We start from the raw sequence: 19,947 nt of genomic DNA, 5'->3' as shown, positions 1-19,947 counted from the left end.
TTCTGTGGGAGGTCAGTTGTGGAGATGGGAGAATTGAAGATCAAGTTTAGAGCCAAGACAGGCCTCTGGAAAGGAGTCCCAAAGGGTGGAGGAGACAAAGAATGGGAATGGAAGATCCTAAAGTTAAACTAATCTAAGGTCTTGGATGTATGGTTTTGCTTAAGCTAGGGGTCTGCACCTGACTACAGTTGCAGTTGGGGTGGGGAGAGGAGTAATCCTTCGTGAAAATCACCAGTAAGGTGACTGTTACATCATTGGCAAAGCTTCTAGGGGAAGTCAGTTAGTGAATAACTTCTTGGCATCTGCATCCAAGTAAATTTTAAACATCTAGCCAAAGCACGGAAACAGAATTCTTTCTTTACAATTTTATTTACAAAATGTATTAAAACTTTGTACAATACCTCATGGCAATGAGGCTCTGTAATTTATGCCCACACATGCAATTTACGCTTTTATAGCCATTAGTTTGCTTGGCAATTTTTCTGTTCACTGAAGTACAGCTTTAACAACAAAAAGAAAAGAATTGGAAAAAAAATCCTCAAGTGACTACTGCCAAACTCCCATAGCTTGAAGTTAGTAGCAGAAATTTGAAGCAATCAACGTTTTTTTAAACATGCAAGTTTTTTAAAAAATAACAAACCAATTTACCCGCCTCTTCATCTCAGTGAAGTTTCCTCTCTGAAAAACTGATTTGAGTTAATAAACATACATTTTTCTTTATACAGTGCCTATGAAAACATTTGTGTGTAGGTTGGTTGGTTTGTTTTATACAACTTCATGTTCACACAGCGTGAGCTTCCCGCGCTGGGACATTATAGCATTCATAAGTTGAAAATCACAGTTTCATGAAAACAAAACAAAACAAAAACACAACAGCTTTCTTTTTTTGTTCAATACCATTTGAAATTTGACAAGTGAGTTGTTTGCTTATGACACCATTTTTGGAATGAAAGTTTATATTACACTTTTCTGGAAACATTTCGTTGGAACGATACTTCTTCCTTTCTTTTCTGAAGACAAGAGCAAATATGCAGCGAGTCAACTAAGCATCTAAGGGTCACACTTGGGAAATGAATGCGAGCTCCTAGTTTTTGCAGTCTGGAAACTTCCCAATGCATGTTACTGATGAGAGCAAACTACTGAACTACAGGAAGCATACGTCGTTATATAGGAGGTAATTAGTGAGTGGAGACTATTTCTTCGGACTGTTCTGATGATGCCAATGGCAGGTATGCAGTTAGTTACTTGATAGCCCATGGAGCAGTGGAGCAATCTGAGAGAGTCAATAGAGAGACTGCTCCAAGCAAGGATCTGGAAGTGATGCTGAGGCCCTCAGATTAGCAGTAGGTTTGGGAATGCATTTTAGTCTTTGCAAACTAGAAAAGGACACATGCAGTCCGATGGAGAGCCATGGGCGGTAGCAGGCAACAGCTAGTAGGACAGACCTAGCAAGAGTAAAGTCAGACTGAGAACTGTGGTCTGAACCTGCTGTCCTGCCTTGCAACGTGGTCCTGTCTCCGTGATGTACACTTGAAAGGCATACTTAGCAGAGAAAGCCGAGCTAAACACAGTGTTGTTTCTGAGATATTCTAAACACATCTGGGAGTATAGGCAGCATTTCCCTCACCTCAATGCTAGATACTCAGCTCTGTTGACTTAAAATGCACACTGAAGCAAGAAAAACAGATCTGTGAGCTGAAATTCCAGGCTCCTTGGAAAGCCCCGGGATCCATTTTAGGAAAGCACCAAGAGGTATCCTGATAGTGCCCCGTCCCTTGCTACACACAAAGTCAATTTCGAAAGCTCTGTAAATCTCTTCTTTGAGTGGGAAGTTATCAAAGCGTTTTCACAAAACCATTTCAAGAACACAGAGAAGTCACCGTTTAGTCCCTTTTCCAAAGTGTTTGAATTTTCTTAAGTGTTGCATTTACATTCTAAAGATATACACATTTCAGCAACATTGAAAGGAAATAGGGTGCACAGAACATCACCACCAACAGGAAATACCAAAAACATCTGGTCAGCAGATCCTAGAAGAAATGCCAGTCCATCTTCCCAAACACTGGGAGACAGATTTTTTCTTTTTAATCAGGAAGAATTAATTTTTTTAGCTTAGATGGGCCTCTTTGCTGAATTGGAATTTAAGTACGTGTGTGTGTGTGTGTGTGTGTGTGTGTGTGTATTAAAGAACATGGTGTTTGTATACTCTGCAGTGGTATCAAAGAATGGCTTTTGTTGAATTGACTTAATAAGATTTTTTTTCGCATACTGGAATCTTGCATGTCCATTTTTGTTGGTTTTTATTTTAATTATTTTTTTTCAAGCAAAGCAAAAAGATTTCAATGATGGTTTGCATTGTCGCGAGTCTCAGAGTGTTCCATAAGGCACTGAAGGAAAAAAAAATCAGTTTTTCCTATTGAAAGGTCATTGCACCATCAGCAATATTCGTGTCATGCCCGACACCAAGGAGAGTGAAATCTGGCTCAGGATCCTTGAAGCAGCCACGTTTTCGGTGATTTCCTCTCATCACGTGCCTCCAGTGGGAAGGGATCTGCAAAGGCAAGGGGATATTTAAATTTGAAGGGGCTTCCTATTAGGAATTGAGAAGTTTATAATGGCTCAGTCTATCTTGGACAAAACTATGGCTGTTTTCTGAAATTGGCATTTCTGGGGTTGCACCTCATTTATTTGACTGGCTTTAGGTGACAGGTCTGGTTACCTTCTCTACTATATGTATTGTACTAAGGAATATGCAGGTGTTGCATGAAGTTTAATTCAAGGCTTTAATCACTTATGGTGTAGGTATACCAGAAAGTTTCCATGGCATTTTAATACAGATATTCACAAGAACTAAAAGAGTGTATTCTGATTGCAGAACCTATGACAAAGGATTGTTCACCCAGGACAGAGGGTAAACAGTGTTCTATGGCTTACTGAATTGAAATCCATTTTAACTGTAAGAAGAAAATATTTTGCTTATTGCTAGAAAGGTGAGCAATTGTTTCTCTTAATACCTGAAACCTTAGTTATTAAAGTCTGAAAATAGCTCTGGGACTTTAAAGAGACAGCAGATTCCAGGAAGAGGCCAGAGCAGTGATACCCATGAAGGAGACTTGGCATCAATGTGGTCTTTGCCCTGACATATAGGCCTGATTGAAATGCTGATGGTGTCTTCTTTTTGGAGGCAGTAACTAGTGCAGGGGATTCATTTGCCCCTGACTCTGAATAATGTAGGACACTTTCTTACCTCTTCTTCAAGTTTACATCCCTGTCTTTATTCTTTCATTCTGCACTAATGAAACACTTCTTTTTCTTCTAAGCTAACACTGAATTTTATCCCAAAAGAATGACGTAATTATGATCTACCACTGGCCCTGAAGTAAAAGTGTCTGTAAGAAGAATGTCAAATATGCACCTGAAGGCCAAAAGCATCCAAGGATGGTAGAATAAGACTAACATGAAAGTAGACAAACCTCTTCCTTGGCACCCCTAAGTCCTGAGTCATATCTATCACAGAAGCTTGGAGAAGTTTTGTATCTGGCAGAAAGAATAAAGTCTCCCCCTGTCTCCCCAGTGGGCATGGGACATCACTAACTAGCGGCATGACTTTGGGAAAGGAACCCAACCTCTCAGTGCCTCTGTTTCCTGCTTTTAAATGGGGTCAAATGAACTATTATCACTAAGGTAAATGCCCCTTGGGAGAAAGAACATCATCACCTTGGTTATCCAGAATGCTTTTTTTTTTCCTACTTAACATAAAGTAAATTCTTTTCCACAGCAAAATGTCTCCCGTAAGCGTGCCTATGCATAGGCTACAGAAGGAAAGTGGATCACTTTGTAAATGGGCTGCATCAACAAAGCTAATATTTTTAGGATGACTAAACAGAAAACTCCTACGGGAAAAATGAAAATCTTTTCCCCTAACTTCAGGCATGTTGAGGTCTTGTAAAGGACAGAGATTTCAAAAATATTTTTGAAGAAACCAAAGAAGCCAGAAGTAGTTCTGAACTGCAATTAGGAAATTAGAAATAACTTCCTAAAACAATTAGCATAGTCAACCCTAGGGTGCAGTGAATCTGGAGCACTTGATGGGCAGTCACCTGCCAAGGCATGCTTGGGAGGATACACTTCCAGTGGCTGGTCAGTAACCCAGAGAGGCACCAGGTAGTCAAGAGGCTTTCTGCTCCCTAGTGGGAGCTAAACATGATCTGAGGCCGAGGCACATGTCCCCACAATAAGCCCAGCAATCCTGATGTGACTATCACCCATAGAAAATGAGAAACGACTCCCTCATCTTTCAAGGATGCCCTTTTATTAACCAGATTTCACTAGATCATATTTTTGCAGGTGATTTGCCCTGAGTCATTTTTCCTGAACAATTACTGGTACTATAAACCCCCAAGGTGGGCTCTGATAATTAGTAATAGAAGTAAAATCTCAGGGTACCTCTTGATGTCGGTGCCCCTGGATAGACCCTGACAGATTTAGGCCAACTCAGAGAACTGGAAGCCTAATAACTAGGTAACAAATTAGAAGTCACCAGGAGATATTCCAGACCTTCTTGGGAAATAAAAGATGAGTGGGTGAAGATCTCACTCTTCACTTAACCAACATTCCCCTAATCACATCACCAAATTGGCTGAGGACAACAGAGAGGTTTCAAAGCAGCTTGCTTTATGCCTCTTGACTAACACAAGTGAGGTTTTCCTGGCATTGTATGAGGCTTTTGCTTCTTGTCTGGAGACTTTGTACAGGCTTGGAGGACAGATTTGTTTGCAGACGCTCTTCCCAAGCTTTCTTTCGCCCTGGAGATGGTTGCCAAGGTGCTAGGTAATTGGGCTATAACCACATTGGCATTGGAGTCTATTAAAATGTGAGTATTGCCTCAAGTAGCCTGAATTTTGCTTCACGAAAGTGGATCAACTCAGATGAGTAAAGGAAAGCCAGAAGTTGTGGCATATTGGTTTCTGAGACTTTCCCCTCAGGTTTGATGTTCCAGGCTGCCACTTTTGGATGGCAACATTATGTCCTAACAAAGGTTTGCTGGTCCCAGTTTCTTTCTTTTCATTTCCTTTCAGTTCCCCCCTCCCTCCCTCCCTCCCTTCCTTCCTTCCTTCCTTCTTTTCTTCCTTCCTTCCTTCCCTCTCTTTCTTTTCCCTCTCCCTGCCTCCCTGCTTCCATCCTTCCTTCCTTCCCTCCTTCCTTTCTTCCTCTTTCTTCCTGTATCTCTATCACTCTTTCTCTCCCTCCCTCTTTTCTTCCTTCCTTTCTTTTCTTAAGTTACGTTCTCTGAGTTTATTTTCTCTAGAATCTTTCTACCCTTGGGACCAGCAGCATCTGCATGACCTGGGAGTTTGTGAGAAATGTAGACCCTCAGGCCCCATCCCAGACCTGCTGGATCAGGATCTATATTTTTATAAGGTTCCCACATGAGTCGCATGCACACTAATGTTTGATGAATACTGCTCTGGGGCTTTAACAAGAGTCTGAGGCTACAGTAATTGGATAGTAGGGACATAAATTCTCAGATGGAATAGTTGATAAAAAGAGTCTGGAGGTCATGTGACCCTGAGCCTTGATATAATCCTGTTTCAGAAAGATTCTTTCTGGGGAAAGTAGGAGTGATTGAATATTCAATCTTGTGTGGAGTGCATAAGGAATGGGGCATATGGAGGCTTGGTGAAGTTTCTCAAGACTTTTTTTGTGGACAAGTGGAACAGAAACTCAAGATCTGCTCTCCATTTGACAGGATCCCATTAGGATTTCAAGTTTCCTGGAGGACATCAGGCCATGGGTGGTTAGAAGTAGCATGGTTTAGCAAAGATATGGCTATAGGTAGAAGAAGGGCTGGGTTCTAGTTCCAGAACTGCCACTACCTAACTGTCCTGCCTTGAGTAAGTCACTTCATGGGCTGGGTCTTACTGATAACTGCTTGATCCATCTTATCTCAAATGAGCCAATAGATGTGAGAGCACTTGGATGACTGCTACACAAATTTAAGGTGTATTATTTATTTGGATGCCAGCACCTCAAAATTTGGGATAATTAAGTTAGATTGAAATTGCTCATGTCCAGCAAGCCTGTCTATGTGTAGGCTACAGAAAGAAAGTGGATCACTTTGAAAATGGATTATGAATCATGTATTAATATTATCCTATAAAAACATATGCCCAAAATTGTAATGGGCCTATTGCACCTACTCAAGAGTAAAACATTTTAAGTGCATTGAAACATTAAATGCTTGCATGCAAACAATGCAATTACAGATGAATCCATGTATTGTACATCCACCAATGCAATGGGAACACTGTCAGCGGATTGGTGCAGTGTGCTGAATATGTTGTGGCAAAAGGCAGGAAGAAAGAACAACCAGCAACTTCACTGGACAAAATTATGTTTTCCATGACCAAGACAAATGATTAATTTGAATGAAATATTATTTAAAAATTGGCTAAATGTAAATCCACAGTGTGAACTATAAGAAGGCCAAAACACAAATGCAGCTGGGCATGGTGGCTCACGGCTGTAATCCCAGCACTTTGGGAGGCTGACGCAGGCAGGTCACTTGAAGTCAGGAGTTGGAGACCAGCCTGGCCAACATGGTGAAACTCTGTCTCTACTAAAAATACAAACAAATTAGCTGGGCATGGTGGCACGTGCCTGTAATCCCAGCTACTTGGGAGGCTGAGGCGGGAGAATCGCTTGAACCCGGGATGTGGAGGTTGCAATGAGCCGAGATCGCGTCACTGCACTCCAGCCTGGGCGACAGAGTGAAATTCCGCCTCAAAAACAAAACAAAACAAAACACCCCCCCCAAAAAAACCCCAGAACAAAACAACAACAACAAAAAAACACAAATGCACCTGTAGAAATCCCAGCACATTGACATTTACTCGTGAGGTCAAAATTGCCTAAAAGAAGGGGTATGAAGTTGCTTATTGTTCTATTCCACTTCAGATAGGCATTTTAGTGATGACAGATGCACTTTAAAGTAACAAGACTATATTCTTTTAAACATGTCCAGAATGGAGACATTATTCTAATTCGAGCTTGCATTTGAACATTCTGAATTATTGGTGATGTTTGTAGTTGCCAGAGTCAAGGTGGCAACATTCAGGTTCACTGAAGTATGAATTAGGGCTTGGCTAGCAGCAGGGAGCCTAGACTATCCTTTGATAGACACTTACCTGTGCACCAGTTCCAAGGAAGGGACAACGAAAGAACTCAAAGCTTAAGAAAATTATCTCAGACTTATACACTGTTTACTTAAAAGAACCACCTCTCCCTATGGAAGTGCTGTATTACTTGAGGTGGCAATGTCTCACCTGTGTACCTAATTTTTTTTTTTTTTTTTTTGAGACGGAGTCTCGCACTGTCACCCAGGCTGGAGTGCAGTGGCACGATCTTGGCCCACTGCAAGCTCCTCCTCCCGGGTTCACGCCATTCTCCTGCCACAGCCTCCCGAGTAGCTGGGACTACAGGCGCCTGCCACTGCGCCTGGCTAATGTTTTGTATTTTTAGTAGAGACGGGGTTTCACCGTGTTAGCCAGGACGGTCTCGATCTCCTGACTGCGTGATCCACCCGCCTCAGCCTCCCAAAGTGCTGGGATTACAGGCGTGAGCCACCGTGCCCGGCCCCTAATTTTAATATCTGTTCCAGAGCAGCTGCTTTCTCTAGAGATGCATTGTCCAATACAATAACCACAGGCCATGTGTGACTACTGAACATTTGATATGTAACTAGTATGAGTCAAGATGTACCATAAGTATAAAATATACCCCAGATTTGCAAGATTAGCGTGAAGAATGTAAAATTTGTCATTCTTTTTTTTTGTATTGATAACATGTTGAAAGGATCATATTTTGGATATATTGGGTTAAATAAAATATATCATTAAAATTAATTTCACTTGTTTTACTTTTTAACATATGACTACTAGAACATTTAAAATTGCACACGTGGCTCATGTATGTGGCTTGCATATATTTTCTATTGAACAATGATGTTCTAGAGAATTGTATTTCCTTTTGGGTCACAGACCACAATTTAATTACAACCATTCTATTAGAAAAGCACCACTGCCAGACAAGAAGGCACAACCATTGTTTTCAAAGAATCAAATGGTTGCAAAGAGACAATGCTTTAAACAATAAACCAGACTAAAAAAAAAAAAAACAAAAAACAAAGAAAAAAAGAGATTGACATACAGTAATGTAAAGCTGATTAGTTTACTAGACCTTAACCGTACCCCTAGATCTTAACACTCTCTGTTCCATACACGTTGTAGCCTTCTCTGTATGTAGCATAATTCTGAGTGTTGGTGGCAGGAGCAGGCTTAAAGTTTTGGGTGTTCTTTGTGAGTTTCATGCGTTTGGACTCTGCCCGTGATTTGTAACAGAATTCTATCAAAGCCACCATCATGGCCAGCCCCAGACCTCCGACAAGTATATAGAAAACGCCTGCCACATTGCTCAGGCTCAGAGCGCTGGTCTTGTCCTAAGAGAAATGAACAACGTGATTAGATCTTGGGGAAAACAAAGGCAATGGAACATTATAATATATTACAACAGTATAGGGGAGTTCTAAATTGTAAAATAACTAAACATTGATGTAAGTGTTATGACTCAATTCTGGCAACTGGCTAATGTTTTGCAATGACCAGCAAGATGGTAGATTGTGCCTCTGTTAACAGTCTTGATCCTCACCTAAATGTCCTTTCATCTTGACTCCTTACATCCCTTAGTGCCTCAAAATGGTGTTCGACAATTAATAAAACAGCACTTGGCCATGGGAACAAAAGAGTAAACACAAGCATAATTTATTCCTCTGCCAGCCTCGATAAACACCATTTGCCAGAGTTGAGCTGTGACATAATCTCTATAAATGTAACACTCTTTTCATTTGGGAACTTGAAGCACTCTTTCCCCTCTCTGCCCCGCAACACCCCTTTCTCCCTTGCTCTGCCTGTGACAAACTTTGTGAATGACTAGTCTTTAAGATACGACATGATAATATTAGAGGTTCCTGCTATTCTTATCTGAGGAGTTATTTTGCAAGGGTTTGCTTAAAAAGGGTTAACTCTCCTCTTTCCCCCAGTGGCTGAGAAAATGCTCCCTTTGGAGATTGGCTGCTAAATCCTCATCCTAGTTAAAATCAGGGCAGCAAGTCTTTGTGTTGCTGGAACAAGGGCACAGCACAAAGAATTGGCTCCGTTCCATTTTCCTGAGGGTTTAAGGAAAGTGTCAGGAGGATCCATCGGGTCCTAGATTGGCTCCATACAAATCAGAAAGCTTTTCCAGGAGGCTGATGATTTTTTAAAAAAATCCAGCTCATTTTTAACTTTTACTCCAGGGAATGTAGAGAATAATTTTTAAAAATTACACTTATTTGCTTTCTTTGTAACAAGGGGGAAAAATTGAGGAAGCCGGTCAGTGACTTTCAGGTCAAACTGTGCAAATCTGACTAAGCTATCTGCCTGTATGAAAAAGCAAAATCTGAACTGCTGAACAATGGAAAGAAAAAAGTTGGTGTCTTGAGCCCTACCTTGAGGTAGGACACACCAAGGGCCAGGAGTCTTTCTTTGAAAAAGAAATAAAATAAAATAGCATTTTGTAGTCTTTTTAGAGGGAATGTAACCATTTTGCTGCTGAGTGTAATCGAATGGAATACCCAAATTGTTAAGCCAGTGAATTTTGAGCGTCTTATTTAAGTGAGAACACAGTGAACAGATGATGGCCATTGCTGACACTTAACACTCTGGCTCAGCTGGTCTTGGTATCATTTAAATAATTAAAAGTAAAGACAATATGGCCATGTCCTTCTGATCCTATTTTCATAGAAGCCAGTCCTGTACTTGTTTACTTTAATAAAAGGTCCAATTGAAATTGAATTGCATTCAGAAACGGGGTGTGGGAATGCCTCATATTCACAACAACCTTGCAAATAGTCACTCTTTTAGGATGAATGACAGCTAGACAAGTAGTAATAATTTCTGTCACGTATGAAATATTGGATTATCTCTTTAAGGAGGCTGGTGAGGCTATCTGCAAGGATGTTCCACAGTCCATTGGGAAATAGACCAATTTCTGGTAACCCTTCCTCTGCCATTAGATTTTTATATGTATGTGATATTTAATGGGGGGAGAGGTCCTTTGACATAACCCATGTAAGCTGTGACAAGAACAATTTCAAGTGCCATGTATTATTTAAGTTTCACAAGAGTTATAGAATTCCCTGATGTGGGATGTAGAAAACCAGTAGCAAAATGGTTCATTGCACGGGGAAAATGAGTGGCATTTCATGAAATGAATTAACTGATACCACGATATTAGTCCAAAAAAACGAAAGGCAAAAATTGAAACTAAAAAGAACTTTCTTAGGGGAGCGAAGGGGGGCAGGAAGGAGGCGGGGAAGAGTGTTTCATGCTTATCAATGTGATGTTATCCTGACAATGTATACCCTTAAGGAGCATGCGACTAAATTTTAAAAGTATTAGAGATTCAAATGCCACCTTTGGAAGAGAGAAGTGTGACAGACTTAATGAGATTCGAGATCCAAATTAATGCTGAACTTAATACAACAGCAGCTGGCAGGAGGCTAATCATTCTGCTTTCAGAGACCAGTCTTTGTTATTTATTCGTTTGACTGTTTTCAGATGGGATCGACATAATATATTAATAACCAAATGCATTTATAACTACAAAGCCTCTGACACTGTAGGAGGTTAAGAAAAAGTACTGTCACAAATAAATCTTTCTTTTTTTTGGTTGTTGTTGTTGCTATTGTTGTTATATTTTCTCTTTGAACTTTTGAAATGTGAAATACAGTAAAACCCCCTTATAACACAGCTCATTATTTTATAACTTTGGAAATGCAATAGACCAGATTGAGTTTCCTAATCATAATAACTGTTCTGTAGAGTCAACAATTGATGTCATGTGACAGGCCTCTGAGGCTGGCATTTGTCTTATTCCTTTAGCACTGTTGTTATAAAGGGGTCCCACTGTGTCAGGGAGTGTGTGTTGGGAAGGAAAGCCGTTTTAGGGTAGAAAATAAACAGTGGGTCAAAATGTGATTGCTAATCAGTACAAAAAGACCTTCAGCGACTGACCTTACTCCCGGAGTCCTTGGCTCCACATTCCCCCTTATCGTACCACCATTTGTTTTTCAGCTTGTCTAAGATGCCTTGTTCACTGAGTTTCAATACTGCAAGGTTTACAGGCGTTCTTCACGTGGGAAATAACATAAATAACATTATATTATGTTATTTTATGTTATTCAAGCTTCAAACTACTTTAAAACTATAGAAAGCGATAAAGCAGGGGGCCCTGGCCACAGAGTAATTTTAGACACTGCAGGCAACCTGAGCATTACCTTATAAAAAGTTAACACTACAGCAACGCTATATTTACCAGGGCCTGCCCATATCGCTTTGAGTAATCGGCACACACTGTTAAATAATGAGGATAGAAAAAAAGGCACTCCTCAGATAGGCTGTGTGTGGTGAGGAGGGTCTCCCCTCAGGTGACAATCGTCCGCGGCAGCTTGCAGTAGCTTTGTGAAGGAGGTGTGTTAAGTTTGATCTAACTGGGTGTCTTGTTGTACTTCCAGACAGAAAGCAAATTTTATGGAGGAGTCGGGAAAAGGACAGACCCAGAAGGGGAAGTGTTTCCATATTGTGGACCGAGACAAATGGATAAATCCGAACATAATTGAAAATAGATTCTACATAAGTAACATGCCTTCTAATTAATTGTCCTTTATCACACAAGTCTGTTGCCCAGCTGAAAATGATCTCAGAAAGAACTGTACTACGTATATGTTCTTACTCCACAAACATGTAGTCTAAATTCTTGTGCACATACTGGTCTTAGTATGAAAGGTATATTGTGGACCTCTGTTTTGGATAAGGGGAGTATTTTTAACAATGTAAAAACTGGTCTACGGATTGTTTTTGAGTTACTGATTGGCTGTCCTTCTGATATGGCCATATGTCTGTGGTCAACTTAGGTCACCAGAGGGCAAACCAGATTGTTTCAAAATGGATTATTAATATGGCAGGACCTAAACCAGCAAAATGACTCTGCCACTGTTGGGTAATGCTGTAGAGAAATAGTTTAGTTGTTCTAGTAAGATAAGACTTCCTCAACTAAGAGGCTAGTACATATCCCCAGGAGGCCAGGCCACTGCTCCTTAGTCCTTCACTGCTTAAAATATAAGGACTGCTTTCAGAGCCACTGGGCAAGTGCCCGAAACCCTACTGGTTCTAGGATAAAGATTTTCTGTCTTATAAATTTCTTCAGCTGTAAAATGGGAACAATGACCTTTATCCTGTCTTCTTTCTAGAGCTATTAGATTTTAAATGAAGAATCTTTAATGACTTTGGATAAAAAATGCACCATGTAGAGAGGGTGGCATAATTCTGAGGCAATAAACTGTCTGTTCACATTCATGGGAGCAATATTGCCAAATATTAGTGCATGTTGGTCTGAATGTCACTAACTTAAAAAGAGGACCGCAGAAAAATTCATGGAACTGTGAACATGCCGTAAAAATCTCTTAGCCTATTTTGGATAAGTTGGACCCACTAACATATCCAGTCACTAATAAAACTTGCTATAGTCACAGAGATCTGGTCTCTATCATACAAAATCCCAAAACCTATTTCCTTTCTTCCCTCATTTGCTGTTTAAAACAGAGGGGCCATCTTGTCTTCAGATAGTCTGAGAAAGATATAATCATTTAAAAATAATGCAATTTCAGAGTACTTGCGGTTTGAATAACTATAAATCTTTCATGTCAGGGAGGTAACTTTCTTGGTTAGCGTAGGGCCTGGCAGCCAGAATATTTGGATTTTGTATCTCACTAGGAAATTGAGATCCTTTTATACTTTAAACAAGTTCCTTCAACCAATGCTTGGAACTCCAGGCTTCTCAAATGCTAACCAGTTGCTCGGGATGCAAAGCAACAAAAATATACTCAAATAAAACTTTGAGCCTCTTTAAGATATTACTGGCAGTGAAAGTTAAGTCAGGCTTTCAAATGACAGACAGGCCATCGATGGCTCTGAGTTTAGTGTTGGCGCTGCCTTCTCCTCTATTCTCCACCATCTGATGCTCTTCTCTCTCTTCCTCTTCCCTGTTGTTGTCTCATCACTACCACTTGTCCTGCAATGCTATGCCTTAAGTCAGGCACTGGCACCAGGCTCAGCAATGTGGCAATTAGCTCAGGATACAGGGGAAATGCTTTCCAATGGCATATGAGTGACTGGGATCATCAGGACCACAGGAGAAACTACAAAGCAAATTCTTCCTCCTTTCTGTGCTTCCTCTTTTCTTATTGCAAAGGGCCCAGTGTCCTCACACTGCTACCTGACTAAGCCCTTACCCGGTCCTGTCCTCCCTCCAGGTAATATGTTCTTCAAATTATGTTATTCGGTTTCTTCAGTACTGCTGCTCACCAGATCTTAGGAACAGAGCAGTCTGATTCAAGGTACTCACACTAAGGTCTAATAGGGAGATTTCACTGCCCCTAGAGATCCTAGTTTCAAAAGAAATTTATCAACCCTTAAGTGAACGACATTCATAAAAGTGTGGCATGTCAGTTTAGAGCAGTTGTTCTCAAAGTGTGGTCCAGGAACCCCCGGAGGATCCCTGAACCCCTTTCATCAAAAGATCTGTGAGGTCAAAACTATTTTTATAATAATACTAAGTGCCCTTCTCACTATTATTCCTCCTTGATATACAGTGGAGTTTCCTGGAGGCCATATGATGGGTGAAATTACAATAGATTGATTGAAGAAGCAGAAATGAGAATCTCATTCTCTGTATTATACCAGATATCAAAGAGATTTACAGAAATGTAGACAGTGCCATTCTTCTCACTATTCTTTTTATTGTTTTAGAAAAATAGTTATTTTTCATAAAAGTATATTATTTATGTTAGCATATATTGGGTTTATTATTTTTTAAAATGAATCAGTGAATACATGAACAATTTTTCAGTTTTAATTTCTGATGTGGTAAATATGAATAGATAGAACACACATAAAGAAAATCTATTTGGGATTCTTAATCATTTTTAAGAATGTAGAGAGGCCCTGGGACAAAGCACTTCAGAAACAGGTTTTGGAGGAGGGAAGGCTATTCCTGTGCTAGGGGTCCATGCTGGGCTGCCACTGTCCACTCTTGCCAAAACCCGGGCTCAGTACATCGGTGACTTAGCATCCTACTTCTGAACAATGGCTTATCCCTGCCTTAGGCCATCTAGTGGGTTCCACGAACTGGCTAGTAACTGCTTTTCACTTGCATGGCCTACACCATTACAGTGTAGGTTACTTTAGAGCAATAGTTTTCAATCAGAGGCCATTTTGTCCTCCAGGGGACATTTGGCAATGTCTGGAGTCATTTTTTGTTGTCACACCTGGGTGGGGGCCGGGAGATGCTACAGGCATCCAGTGGGGAGAGGCCAGGGATCTGCTAAATATCCTACAATGTACAGGACAACCCCCACGACAAAGAATTATTTGGCACCAAATGTCAGTAGTGCCAAAGTTGAGAAATCCTGCCTTTGAGTATCCAGACCTCCTGTGAGATACCACAGGACTTTAGAGAATTTTGACAAATGACCTACTCTTAGAAGTTTAGCCTTGGATCGGAAAAATAATCACAGGGTTTATGAAACCTGGCAGGGAACCAATGTGCTTTTGGGAACTTCTAAATAAAAATGAGGGAGAAAAACAAACATTTCAAGCAGCAGCACAGCCAACAAGCATAAAAGCTGTAATCAGAAATCACAGATAATACCACTTAACAAGGTTACAATAGATGCCAAGAAAAGAAAGTACTTTAAAATCCAAATCTCCTAGAACTCTATGTTGCTGTGGGGTAGACTAAATTTCTGGGATGGCAGAGGAAAACTGCTTTTGTCCACATAGTTTTATTTCTTACTGTACCTTATTAGATGTGTTACCTAGCCCAATCCTAACCAACTGAAGGTATTGACACCCTCTCCCCAACACACACACACACACACACACACACACACACACACACACACACTCTTACACATTGTTATTTTGAAGGAAGTGGAAATAGGTGGGCATTTGATCATTTTGAATGTCATTTTCTCCATAAAGCCATTTTTGCTCTTCAATGTTTTCTGTCTCTTCCATCACTTCTACCTTGCCTTATTATTTATGCCTATGTCTTATGTCTCCCACTACACTGTGTGCTTCTCAAGGGCAGGGAATATGGCTTATGTATTTGTATCTCCATTTAGGATATTTTTCTTAATAAATACTTGTCAAATCAATAACTCTTTTAGTATTTTGTTTTTTAATCTAGTATATTTACATACTTATTATTATAATTATTGGTCAGGTTTAATGATCACCCTAAGAAGGTAGATTTATGGTGTCTATTTAATACAAAAAGAAATTGAGGCACAGATAGGTTAAGCAATTTGCACAAGCCTGTGCAGCAACTTATGGGGCAGGTCAAGAGGCCAATTAATATACATTGAGCTGTGTTCTGTACATTCTCCAATGGAATACACAAAAGGGTAGTATCCCTCTTTATTTTTGCTCTCCAAGCTTAGATATTTGTGATGATTTTATTTTCCTTTAGGGACCCCCATACTCCACATAACTATCAATCTAGCAAGGGCGTATTTTGCAGCTGGGGCCTTTTACTGTGGTGCAGCAATGTCTCCAGTGTAATGTTTCACAGCAATTACTGCAGGCCCTTAACTGGTACCTAAGAGAATTATAAGTCAGAAATATTTATTGTACTCACCTCAATAGAGAACAGAAAGAATTAAACAAAGTAGGTCAGATTCCTATCGTGGAAATTAGTCAGGCACTCTTCCCTCTGAAGGGCTTGCTATGAACTTTTTGCTGAGTAGAGCCCTCTTAAGACAAAGACGTGGGTCAGCAGGCTTAGGGAAAAAACAGGAGTGCTTTGTGACATAATTTCAGGGGGACTGGGAACATCCCTCCGTCCAAAAATATTTATCTCACTGGCAGCTGAAATTCCACTGTGAGAATTTCACATCTTTAAGTGACATGCTTTGTTAAAATACAAATCTTTCTGAGAAATGGGAAATTAAACAAAGAGTAAATATTTATAAACTACAACTGTTTGTTCTATTTTGTCTAAAAAAATGTTTGAGGTGGGGTGGAAGAGTGTAAGATTCCCCTAAGAAAACATTTTGTGGCATGTAAATCATAAAAATGCATATGGATTGTTGATCAGATGGAGAGAGTGAGAGAAATGGGAATTAGTCATTTAAAAGTATGTGAAGTTAATGCTGAATTGTGTCTCAGTGATGATTCCTGAGTGTGGGGAACAGTCACGGAATTACATCTGTCTGTTTTTTATATAGGAGATAGTAATGTAATTCATAATACTTTGATAATGAGTTCATTTTTTGAAGAAAACATTATTGGATTATAAGCATTTCTGCTTATCTCTACCATCCACACCTGCCACTAACTCAGCTATTAAGACTGCTCACAATCCAAGGCCTCCACCTGCCAGCTGGTGGTCTCCTGGATTCCAGGCTCAGTTCCTGGGTTGTACCAACCAGCCATTTTAAAGAATCAATGTTATCTTAGTGATGGCCAACCTTACATATGGAGACAGCTTTAGGATAAGAATGCCATTGATTTTTTTTTCTTTGAAAGTAGAAACTTATTTTTTTAAAATTTTTATTTATTTATTTATTTTTTAAAACAGAGTCTCGCCCTGTTGCCAGGCTGGAGTGCAGTGGCATGATCTCGGCTCATTGCAACCTCTGCCTCCCGGGTTCAAGCGATCCTCCTACCTCAACCTCCCAAGTAGTTGAGACTACAGGCACATGCCACCATGTCCAGCTAATTTTTTATATTTTTAGTAGAGATGGGGTTTCACCATGTTGGCCAGGATGGTCTCAATCTCTTGACCTTGTGATCCGCCCACCTCAGCCTCCCAAAGTGCTGGGATTACAGGTGTGAGCCACTGCGCCCAGCCAAAACTTAATTTTTTTTAAAAAAACAAAATAAATAAAACTTTTGATATATTTCAAAAGAACTGCTTAATTTATTTTAAAGTTTTAATTTCAGGAAATTCCTAAAATAGTAAATAGTAGCTTAGAACCAGGTTGGATTCCTTATCATGAACAAAGAAATGGTGAAGAGAGTGATGTGAGGGTGCTGAGCTTAGGGGAAAAGAAGGAAAATTGGGTCTTGTCAATTAATTACCAAGTTGATTCTGTGAAATAATCTGGTGATCCTGGAAGGGTAAAGAGAGGAATCTATACTGTCAATATGGTTCTGGGCCTGAAAAATATCAGAACTCAGGGTGTAGTATGATTTAGTCCCGTGAAATACTATGGGATATATGCTACTCTAAATGGTTTCACTTCTCCTTTCAGAGCAGGGACACCTAAAGACCAAATGTCTGTTTAATTAATGATTCCAGAAGATTCTCAATGGTGCCCTTAGGAGAGATAGATATATGTGTAAATATGTAGGTTATGGAGAAAGACAAAGAGCTCACAGAGAAGTAAAAGAAATATATGCGCAAGGGTGGTGCATTTGCATAGTCAATTAGAAATCTGCTCTGATAACACATTATCTGGATGATGAGAATGGAAACTTATCACGGCCTAAGCTGGAAGCCCCTCCCTCATCCTATCCCTTAACCAAACCCTTGCTCTAAGTTACTAACACTTGCTTCTTGGTATCTAGTTATCTTTTGGGAACAACTTTTTAGAAATGTCTTTGGCCCAATGGAGGGAGAACAGCCATCCTCTCTTTTGCTTACTCTTTTACTGAAGATGTTTCAGGTTTTCATGATGGCAAGGCATCTTTCCCAATCACTCACTTGCTTCTCTAGCATTCTCTGGAAAAGCCCCAGCATCACCCAGGACATAACAGGCATGTACAGGCAGGCAGTCACAGACATCTCTGCCCAGGTTGGTCTTGCTTTATTAAGCTGAAGCCAATTGATGATCAAGCAAAAGAAGAATATTTGCTGGATTAAAGAATTTACTATGTGATACTTTACATTCCTTTCTGTAGATTAACCTGGGATATGTATAATGAAGGAATTTGTCTCTCCATATAGCAGCTGTTTGAGGCCATGGCAGTTCAAAATATGCCCTTGAGTACACTAGTGTCTGAAGTCCTTTAAAACAAATCTCTATCCCTTTGTTTTCACAGGGGTTCCTGAATGTAGGATTCCAGGAAAATGAGGATTTTATTTCAATCCTTCTATCCTTGGATCAGCCTGGGCTTTCTGTACAACGTGGGAGCATGTGCATATATGGCTGCTGGCATTACTGAACTCTGGCAACCTAAATAATCCTCATTTAACAAGGGCAGCTACAATGATTTGCAGTTATGCAGTGCTTAGCTGCTAGAAACCATCTCTGAGAGAGTATTTATATCCATGTAGTTCACAAACGTAGCTCAAACCTATTTAACTCCTTGCTATTGGGATAATAATTTAATATAAGTGCAAAGAGAAAATTCAATAATGCATGCATATAACATTAAGAGTTGAAAGCTGTGAGTCATTTCACTAAGGGCCTAACAATGCTAGTGATTGAAACCTATTGATGAGCATCTATGCTGCAGCAGCAGCCCCAGAAGCAACTCTTACACATATAGGTAAAGCCAGTGACATTTCTAAATTACAACCTCTCAAATACAGAGCAGTAGACCCCTTGATTCCATAGGTTGTGTATTTCACTGATAGATTTCTACTAAACTGCCAAACTGGACCTCTGTTCAACTTCTCCATCTAGAAGTTGAGCCCAATAGTCTGGGAAGACCTCTTACTCAATTTATCCCTGACAGAGAGAAGGGGCTCAGGGAAAATGCTAAGTTTTGAACAAAATGTGGCCATAGACACTTTCTCAAATACGTAATTGGTATGATTCACTTGAAAACTCTGGTTTAAGATCCTTTGAAAAATCAAACTATCAAATTTGGTTGGGTTTTATTATATATAAGTGTGTTTTCTTTAGTTCATTCCAGTGGCACCTAGAGGAGCATAGATTGAGAAGAGAGAAACAGATCTGTACCAGAAACTCACATGATGTATGTTTCTGAAGACATTTAACTCATTCCCCTGATCCTAGACAAAATATGCATTGAGAGTTCAATCTGATGGGTGCCAACATCCTCTTTATTCTCCAATAGCCATCCCTTGACCATGACTCATAGAAAAATAATCAGTTTTAGCTAAAATCATAGAAAAATGATCAGTTTTAGCTAGATTGCAACAAGTGAAGTCTATATATCAGATCTGAAATCAGATCTGGTTGCCATGCCAGGGCATATACCACCCTCTTTAGCATACATTCTAGCATCTACACATCACATCTGCCCTTCCAGCAGTGATGTTAGACAGGACATACAAATAGTCATATATATATATATATATATGTATATATATATGTATGTATATATGAATGCCATTGCCTTAGGTATATATTTTGAAAAGTATTTGCTTCAATGCCAGGTGAAATTAGGCAAAAAGGTGAATCCAGCACTTGGACAACACTTTTGCCACTTCTGATCAATGGGGATCAGCCTCATGTGCCAAGGGCCAAATGCTATACCGCTCTCTAGAAAGTCAAAAGAGAATGGAATTCAATTGTTCGTAAAAGAAATTTGCCCCCACCCTGTTCCACCAACCCCAACTCCCACCCTCACCAAATATATTTCAATTGCATCAAATTTTTCATGTTTCTTTTCCATGGCTGTCCTACCTTTCAGAGATTGTGTATAACCTTCTCTTCAAATGAAAGGAAACCAAATGATTTGGTCTTCAAAGGGCAGAAAGGGAATAAACATACACCATTTCACTGTCCGCCACTGCAGTGGCGTCTTTCCTCTTGGCAATTGTATGACAGCATTCTTACCTTCAGGCTTTTCATTCCTGTGGCTCTTTCTGTAG

At 39.9% G+C, this 19,947-nt stretch overlaps 1 protein-coding gene across 6 annotated transcripts in view; it reads right to left on the bottom strand.

Annotated features, from left to right (window-relative positions):
- Positions 1 to 350: 350 nt before the first annotated feature.
- Positions 351 to 19,947, bottom strand: part of GRIA3 (glutamate ionotropic receptor AMPA type subunit 3) — a 310,569-nt gene continuing 290,972 nt past the window's right edge. For 4 of the 6 annotated variants that reach the window (XM_030806409.1, XM_030806407.1, XM_030806405.1 and 1 more), the window contains 3 exons: positions 11,112 to 11,226; positions 8,250 to 8,497; positions 351 to 2,551 (listed from right to left, as the gene is read on the bottom strand). In XM_030806409.1, coding sequence (XP_030662269.1) covers positions 8,252 to 8,497; positions 11,112 to 11,226 — 361 coding nt within the window. In that variant the 3' untranslated portion in view covers positions 351 to 2,551; positions 8,250 to 8,251. Of the gene's footprint in view, positions 2,552 to 8,249; positions 8,498 to 11,110; positions 11,227 to 19,947 lie in introns of those variants that run through there. The other 2 variants (XM_030806406.1, XM_030806411.1) reach the window with 2 other exon arrangements.

This window comes from Nomascus leucogenys, chromosome X (assembly GCF_006542625.1).
Source record: "Nomascus leucogenys isolate Asia chromosome X, Asia_NLE_v1, whole genome shotgun sequence".
Classification (NCBI taxonomy): domain Eukaryota; kingdom Metazoa; phylum Chordata; class Mammalia; order Primates; family Hylobatidae; genus Nomascus; species Nomascus leucogenys.
The sequence above is the reverse complement of the archived record's forward strand: the minus strand, read 5'-3'. Positions and strand labels throughout refer to the sequence as shown.